The 9,479-nt window shown below is 37.9% G+C and overlaps 1 protein-coding gene across 1 annotated transcript; it reads right to left on the reverse strand.

Annotated features, from left to right (window-relative positions):
• Positions 1–732: 732 nt before the first annotated feature.
• Positions 733–8,706, reverse strand: RWDD1 (RWD domain containing 1). The gene is made up of 7 exons (XM_010707515.3): positions 8,549–8,706; positions 7,122–7,187; positions 5,438–5,568; positions 4,313–4,456; positions 3,186–3,318; positions 2,353–2,415; positions 733–1,033 (listed from the first exon to the last, which is right to left on the reverse strand). Exons 1-7 carry the CDS (start codon positions 8,619–8,621, stop codon positions 921–923), a joined length of 723 nt encoding a protein of 240 aa, XP_010705817.1. The 5' UTR covers positions 8,622–8,706; the 3' UTR covers positions 733–920.
• Between the last annotated feature and the right edge of the window lie 773 nt (positions 8,707–9,479).

A 9,479-nucleotide genomic window follows, 5' to 3' on the forward strand; every position in this document is an offset into this window, starting at 1 on the left:
TTCAGTGTTCTAGGCTTTTTGGAGGTGTGAAGGGGTTGGAGTCTAACATAAAGCTGAACAAGAATTCTTCAGATGGGTAAACAGGCTACCCAGCAACTCACAGATGTTAACTTTATTATATGTTAAGACTTTCACAGACTGCCAGCAATCTAATTCTAATAAACTCTCAGCAACTTCAAATGTAAGCACACTATAAAACACTGTTACTGCATTCTGCGCTCTCACAGTGTTCTCACATTCACTGTTGCCAAAAGCAAATTATTTTTTCTGTCATGGAAGTTCACTGATTCACAAGAACTTAAAAAAAAGAAGCTTTCTAAACACATCAACCATTTTGAAATCAACCGTTTCATTTTGAAGCTGTGGCAAACAAAATTTCACTCTAACATGTAAGTGGTTTCCATTTAACATTAAAAAGTATATGCCTTATTAAAAAATGACTAGTGCTGTCTATCTACAGTTGTTCAGCTAATAATCTGGGCTATCAGAAGTGACCATCTTTTATTGCATTATAAAATTTCAAAGAAAAAATCCTGCACAGCACATAAACTGTTCTACTCAATAAACTTTCCAATGCGTATCCTACAAAGAAGATAGCAGAACTCAGCTTCTGGATGCAGGTGTGTTTAACAATCACCATGCCATCTTTTCTTCTTGTTTGCTGTCACTTCTCTTCAGAGGATGCTTAAAGAAGTGGAGGGAAAAAAAAAAATCAGGAGAGTATGCCTCAGGTTTTTAATGTGAAATATAAGTCAATTTATTTATGATGATGACATCAGAAGACCATACTCCTAGATGTAAAATACTTTTTCTTCTTTGAAAAAAGGAAAATCAATAACATTACTACAACCACAGATGCTGTGGTTTTTCTCTCTCCTTACATAAGTCCATACTGATGACAGAGCCAGTTCAAAAAAAGTCTAATCACTATCTAAATTAACAGGGTTGTAGTCAGGGTCATCTTCATCATCTTCCAACTCTAAATCGTCCATTTCTTGGAATAAAGATTCATCAACTTCCACGCTGTTTCCAGCTACAAAAAAGAAAAAAAAAATTACACGAAGAGAAAAAAAAGTACCTGAACAACAAAATACAGTCTCTGAACACAAAGAGTACAAAGCACGTATATCCACATTATATATATACATATATATGTACCACACACACATGCAATAAGGAACATCAGATCATATACAATTATCCTTTAAATTTTCTCCATGAGAAAATCTGAAAGGCAGATAACTAATTCAGAGAGGCCCTGACATGTAAAAAAAAAAAACATTTTAGATTTAAATTTTAAAAGCAAGCTGAAGCCTTCTATGCCATCACACTTTCTTCTAAAATAGATAAAGCTTAGGAGCAAAACTTCAGAAACACTACTACTTTATTTGCATGTATCAATAGCGACATCCTCTGGCCACTGAATAAGGTTCTGTTCTTCATTGCCTTTGAATGAGACTTTTTTAAACTGCTTCCATCTAGATAACACCATTAGACTGTAGCAGCTGCAAAAATTATTGTTATTTATTAATAACTTCAATTTAAAGTTACAACACTAATCTGTGCAGGAGTTTTTAAACAATGGACAGTGACAGGATTAAAAGTTAGCATTAAAAGTTATGTTCCCATAACTTGGGATCAGAGCCCAAATATAAAAATGGAGTCTACTCTTCTCTTGAGGTAAAAAAATCCATCTTCACTTTAAGCACTTTTGGAAGAAGGCAAAGTTAAGCATGTCCTCTAACTAGAAGAAACAACAACTTCATGACTGCCAGAACTTCATCATTCTTCTGCATGTGCATTTCTGCAATGCTACGAGATAATGTTGCTACAGTAAAGAATTGCCTTAACTCACAATCAGTCTTTTGAACTAGGAAAAAAAGGAGATATAAATAAAATAAAATATAAATAAAATAAATAATATGTGACTGTGAGTGGATTTATTTATCTCCAACAGTTTAACAGCTTTTGGCACAGGCTTACAAAATTTTCAGCTAGGATCAGGGAATTTTTTCAGTAAATAAACTAGCCTGTACAAAACCATAAAAAGGAATTGCATTGCACAAAGGCTAATAATGTTTAATTTGATACACAAAATGTTTGTTATTAATGTTGATCTTCAGGGAGAAGAAAACAAAACTTTAAAAACTTTAAATGGAAAAGAATTTTTTTTTTTCCTGGGGAGAATAATATTGCTTTTGTTCAATCACCAAAATCGTACTTTTCAGAAATGTTTTCCAATTAAAAGTGATACTGACATAAGATTTTAGTCAGAATTAGAATACTGACTTTGCTTAGGAATGTTTACATGTTTTAAGACACTGTCTTTCAGATGCAGAAACAGAAATTTACCTTCCTCCAAGAACTGGATGTCAGATGTATCAAGGTTGTGATCCATTTCAAACAGCTGTTTCCCTAGAAGTTAAAAAGTATATATTTCAAAATGCTGTTTGGTTATGTAACTAAAAACCTGAGGCAACAATAGTTAGCACACTATCTTAGGCTATACAGATTAACCAGTTTGAAATGTGGCTGGGAAAACTTACACCATTAGTCTCACAGTCTTCTTCTGCATTTTTTTTTCCAGTGGATAGAGTTTGGATTCTGCTAGATTGGGATCTACAGACAACACATCCTAGAAATACAATCATGATAGCTTTTCTCCAAAATACTATAGGAAAACTACCATTCTCACTAGGCATCATAAGCTTCTTGCATCCACTAGACAGCCACTGTGTCGCTTCAGTTCATCTGCAACATCCCAAACTCTTACGTGCCTTTGAATAATTTCAAGTTATGGCGTGATCCAATACAAATAAGGCCAAATCACCACACTACTCAGTGTAGATTCTTTCTGTTGTTTGATAATCCCCAGCTATTTATGCCAGAGCAATGTTCATCAGCTGGAGCTCAAAGCAGTAGACTGTTTGGCATAAAACCAAAAGAAGCTTGAATACACAATTTAGGAACCTTAATGACTTCACTAGAAATCTTGATCCACTCAACTTTCTATTTAGCCCACCAAAGAGCTCAAGAAGACTTGGAGAAACATAAACAACAATAATTTAATATTGCATTAAAATCTGGTTTACTACTATTATCTTTCAATGTAAGAATTATTTTTAAGGCTTATCATGATAGTCTGAGAACACTGCAAAAGTTTCAGGTACAGTTTTAAATCATACCACTTAATTTATTTTTGCCTGCTTGTTCTTCTTCTTTCATCTTTTTTCTTTTTATTTCTAAGAGTTCCGCATCAAACTTTGCTTTCCAGTTCAGAAAATTCTCGATTGTAACAGGAGTGCCATGAAAGCGTTGCTGAAAAAAAAAAACAACAGAAAACAAATATGATCAATTAGCAAAACTAGGAGTGAAGATGAGCATTCTCTTCCTTACTTACATTGCAGCATCCCAGAAGCATTTGCTTGCTGTGAAGCATTCTCAGAAATTAACTCTAACCCCAAGCACATACAAAGAACACATTCTTGCTTGTTTCTATTCTCCCAATGGGTCTCTCCCTTCAGAGAGCTGCAGAGAGGTGGAAATTATAGAAAAACACCAAGTAATACATTTGAACCTACAGTGCAAAAGCTTGTAATATATCAATAATAAAGGTTATGCTTAAGTAGGCAGCACTTATCAACTCCTACATGCAATCTAGACTGAAACTTTCTATAAAAAATACATTAACTGTTCTCTCTCACCGACAGACAAAAAGGGTTGGCAGGGATTTTTTTTCCTACTATTTCAGAAATACCGAATATTTCATGTTTCATCACCCTTTAGCTACTGAAGAAAGCACATAATCAGTAGTTAGTGCAGCATGTCCCATGGATAGAAAAATTATTCCATGCTGATTGATGGAAAGTACCTGTGCAGGGAGGACAAACCACATCCTGAAGATTAGTCCTTACTGCTTTTGCTCCACCAAGGAAAACACGCTTTTCAGAATAAGAGCAGTCTGTGCACAGCACTACATATTCTATTATTTTTTACTTCCCACTTCAAATAAGAAACTGACTACGGAGACTTTGTTTTCACTTGGGAAAAAAATCCCTGCCCCAGTCTTAACAAGTAATGCTGGAGGGGGTTGTGAACACGCAACACATATGTGAAAAGATTGCTTGAGAAAGTGAGGGAAAAAATAAAGAAAGATCTTTAAAGTGGAACAACTACCTTGTGGCCTTTAAGAATTAACTACATCAACTTTGGGCTAGATGTTAGTCTCCTACTACAGCTCAGAGTTGCTCTTACATCAAGCCCATGCATCAAGAAAAGTTAAATCTTTAGTTAGAAAAAATATTTTACATACTTTCTCCTCTTCTTCTGCTTCTCTTTCTTTCTGTTTCTTTTCCTCTTCTCTTCGTGTTTTTATTTGATCCACTATTTCATTTAATTTCTCCTGTACTGCAGACACTAGAGTGAAGATCATTACCATTCCCAAATTTTCTTCTGCCTACAACACAAAGAAGGCAAACTCAAGCAGAAGAACCCTATATCTTCAGAAGCTTAATACATATATCTGTTCAGAAAGGAGAATTGCGTACATACACACAGATAACACAGCTGAGGCACTCTACATCCATTTCAAAGTTCACTGTAAAATCCAAGTCAATTGGCCAGATAAACAAGTTAAAGTCACTCTCAAATGAATGGGTAAGCAGCTAAGCATTGATGATGATAATAATATGTCATCAACATATTCTAGACACCAGGGGAGCTTCTTTACGGATAAAAAAAATCTACAGTAGGACTACAAGTTTATAAAATTTAGATTTTAAGAAACAACAGACACTCAAACTATGTTCTCCCTAATTCCTTAATCCCTTACTCCCTTATATATGCTCCTTTCAGGTGGGACAAAATCAAAAATCACCAGCTGCTGGAATAAAGGTGTAAAATGTAAACTAAAAAGAGAATGACTGAAGAACACTTTACAGCCATTTTAAGGCAGATAAGATTTGTCAAGAAATATTTAAGTCAACAAGAATGTTTCCTCTTCATACCGTCACAATGCACTGTCACTGATACCAAGGGTCAAAAATTATTTTTTCTTGATCCAAAATACTTATGATACTGAAATGTAGCTTTTTTTTTTTTGTTTCTTTCCAAATAAAACTGAACTGAATTAGCTTCACAAGTACTACTTATACACAGTTAAATGAATTCATCTTCAGATAGAAATGCTAAGAGGGGAAGCTGTAGAGCCCTTCTACTTCCTTATTCTACATGTGCACTGAAATAGCTCCGAATTTTACATTAAAATCATTTACATCACTAAAGCCATTTACCAAATTCAAATCTCAAAGTCAGCCCTTACACTATAGAAGGTATTTCAAATCAGTAGGTCATCTATCAGAAAACAACCGAATTGAGGGATAAATTCTGACTAAATCAAGTGATATCAAGATAAGCTGAGATATTCCATTTTACTTACCTGCTGTTCCAACAGGTTTATTATGCCTGTGACATCATTATCTTCAAGATTCTCCTGAGAGACAATTTCATAAAGGGGAGTTTCATCAGGGTATTTTTCTCTGTAGGTAAACTTAAGGGTTGTTTGGACATCTACAAGACAAAAAAAAAATACACATTACAGTGATTATCTTAGAGAATTATAACTGTACATTTTTCTATTGCATCAACAGCCTAAATATTTTAAGATAGGATAAAAACTTGTCTTAAAGGAAGAGTCATCTTACACACACATTACATATTACAAAACAAATTTAAATATAATGCCATATAATACCACTAACTAAGACTGAAGTTAATCCTTACATAAGCTATTCCAGACTATTTATGTATGAGAAGACTTTAAAAAGACTGGAAATTTTTCTATGGTACAGTGGGTACCAGAGTGGTAACTTCTTTTCCCTGACATCCCACTTAATGCTTGAGAAAATGAAGCAAAAGTCCTAACAACCAAACCTAAAGAGAATCTCAGCATATTACTGCTTTAAATTCTGCATACCTGGTTGGAGCAACAACCAGTGTGGTAGTTAACAGCTCCACATACAACATACAACAAAAACATAAATGCCCATTGGACATTAATAAGCAAAGAGGAAAACTGCATAAGGAACACACACTCAATCTGATGTTACTGAGAGCTAGCCCTGCAAAGAAATAAGGCCAGAAAGAACTACGTTCCTTTCATGCATCTTGACAGAATACCAGGGAGGAACCTTCCTTCAGTTCATGACTCACAATTCTGGCAGCCCAGTTCTCCCTTTAACACACACTTGCTCCACACAAGCGGAGCTTACTCCTTCAAAACCGAAGGAAGCAGTTTCTTTCCTCTAACTCACGAACACAGAATAACACCTCTCAAACTTATCTGGAATGAAATTTGCTAACAACAAATTCACGTAATCACTAATACTAAAAGAGCAAAAGCATTCTTGGACATGCCAGAAGGCAGAAGTACTTCAGAGTACCATATAGACTTTCCAGGCCAGAAGGGCACCAGATGCTGATGAAACCATAAGCAGTCAGTCCTTTCATAAAGAGAAGGTACTTAGGACAGATACTTCACTAGACAATAACGTTTAAGAGCTTTCTGCATTTCCAGCACCTTATTTTAAAGTAGTTCGGAATATGTTTTTCTCCAACTTAAAAAGATGTATTTGGAAGAAGGAATAGGGATATCTTCCACTGAATAAGCCATTGCTCTGAACTTCACTGCAAGAAACTGATTCAGTGAACTGCTAAGGCTATCAGCCCTAAATAGTTATCTTTCAGAAACTGCTCCACAACAATAACCAAATCAACATTTTATGGCAACAGGCACAGAAGAGACCAACCATTCTGGTGCCAATATAAACAGTTTAGGCAGGTTCCTAACACTACATGAACAAAAAACATCACAATCAACATCCACAACTTTTATATACTTGAGAGAAAGGTATTTATTCTTACTTATCTTTTGCAAGACAGCATCAATGTTTCCTACAGCAGCTTCATAAATGTAAGACACTTAAAGAAGAGGCAGACTTTGGAAAACAGCCAGGTATATGGAAACGCACACTGAAACAGCTTATATATATATATATATATATAAACTTGAAAGTTAATATACAGGAAGGAAGATTATTCTATTTAAGACATAATGAACTTACTTTCATCGTTTTCACCTGCTTCCGATGTCACAGTAATTGTGAAAGTCGTTGGCTTTTCTGACAACACTGTTAAAAAAAGAAAAAAAAGATATACGTTAAATCAGAAAACTACATAATTAAAACTGAATTTCTCTAGGACTAGTAAGGTAAACAAGGCTCTTGATGCAGTGTTAGAAGCCTTTAAAATTCATTAAAAGGTGCTTTCCAGTTAACTGCTGTTTTCCACGTGATGTGATGTTTGAAGTTCTCTCTGACTGACAGCATATAACATCCACAATAGCAAGAAGTTAGCAAGAGTACAGACCTACCTACCACTAAGTGACTTGAACTAGTAAAGCAAATATAAGCAGAAAGGTCTCAAACCCAGTTCACTTTACTGTGCTAGATAGATACAACGGGTACCCAGTCCATTTCTGATCCTAGACTATCTTTACAGTATATTTGTTCCTATCACTGTATTTAGAGTGACTTGAAGTGGAAAATGATTCTTAAGACAAAAAAATGAGATGGATGATGCTTTCCTTCAAGAGTTCTGGAAATAACCTATAAAAGGGGGGAGTTTTAAATAGTCAATACAAATAATTAAACCCATGAGCAACCACATTCACCTGCAAAAGCAAAGTAAGGCTTTGTTTATTGCCCACCTGTGAAGGAGGCAGCCAAAAGACAGTGACTCCTAATAGACCAAAAAAAGGGCAAATCTATGTTCAGCTGTCACGGACTAGATGGTTTTACCTCACTGCTCAAGCATGAGCTACAGGTGAAATCCCTGATTAAGGATTGTTCTGTACCACTGCTGTAAGCTATAACCAATCTAGTATACGTGATCTAACACTGTTAACTGAATTTTGCCCAACTGCTAACATACCACCACTACAGCCTTTTGTGCTCCCTATTCTTTATGGGTATAAGTGCATTATTACCCGAGCAAACAACAAATCGGAATAAACACTCGACTACATGAAAGCGTATTAGTCACTGACTCAGCATCCTCAGCTACAGGACACCGGTCCACGTTGCTTTATCGTAAAAATGAAGAATCAGAAGTGTTTCCAGATTAAAGCAATAAACAAACGCAGCGGGTAAACGGCAGAGCGAAGTTAATGCGGATAAGATGAGGCCGGACGTGGGGCGAGCAGATACTGCGCAGGTAGGAAGGAGAGAACGTGCAGAAATCTCACGCACAAAGCCTTCAATTGCAGCCCGTCGGGTGCTGGACACAGACTGCCCTAGTCTTGGAACTGAGGCACCCGGGCACCACGCCCGCAGCCGACAAAGCACGCTTAAGGACCCCGAACACCCCACGCTCCACTCAACCTTCACCCCGAGAAAGCCATAAGAAAAGGGGCGGCAGGCAGCGCCCCGTACAGCGCCTCCGTCGCCTCGCCGCGGCCGTGCGGCAGAGCAGGACGCGCTCCGCGGCTCACCCGTGAACGAGTCCGGGTAGATGGACTCCAGGGCCTCCAGCTCGTTGCGCTGCTCCTCGCTGTAGTCCGTCATCGCCGCCAACGGCCATGGGCCGCGCACACCGCATGCGCGCCGCCCGCCGGCATCGGCTGGCAGTGCCTGGCGCCGGCCGCGCGCGACTCGCTCGGCAGTAGATGGCTTTGGGCTGAAGGCGGTGCTCTGCACGGGGGTGATCGGTGTAACCGGCGTGTAGCATTGATTTTCTCTTTTTTAGTTTAAATCCGCTTTCTTTGGGTAGCGCTCTTAAGCAGCAGTAGTTGAGGAGCTTGAGGTTCAGCCTCTGTTGCGTGGGCACCTGTGAACTCTACCCGGAGAGTTCAGCATATGCAGAGTTACTTTAAAAAGACATTGCTGCTGATAAATCGATGTCGTTCTTCAGTTGGAAACCTATAGGGGTCAGCAGGCTGAAGGGTATTCAAAACTTGCTCTAAGAAATAGACGGTGGTGTTCTAGGGGCTGACTTCCATCTCAGAGTGAAAGTTCCTCTGGTGTAGCTGGTAGCGCAGGTTGGAGTTAGAAAGCACCAACAGACATCTCGGGTTTTCACAGTAATTTCAGGAGTTACACTGCACGGATGGCATAGTTGTGTGAGCACAGAACTGGAGAAATCAAAACTGGTACACCGTCACCCAGTGTGGGTTTCTTGCACGGGTGGGTGTAAGGATTAATCAGCACCAGACACCAATTGGCACTTGTTACATCGCATTATTTAAGGTGCACCTACTTCCTGCATTTACCGCCGGCAGTTTTCCCTCAGATATATTTTTACAACCCTGGGGTTACAGGAAGCTTTTGCCGTAGAAATAATCATTTGCAGTCTGAGTGAGCAAACTGCAGTTTCTAAATTGATTTTGGGCAAGGTGACACCAATGTTAGCAGACACGGGCTGTT

The sequence above is a fragment of the Meleagris gallopavo genome, chromosome 2, assembly GCF_905368555.1.
Source record: "Meleagris gallopavo chromosome 2, MGAL_WU_HG_1.1, whole genome shotgun sequence".
NCBI lineage: Eukaryota > Metazoa > Chordata > Aves > Galliformes > Phasianidae > Meleagris > Meleagris gallopavo.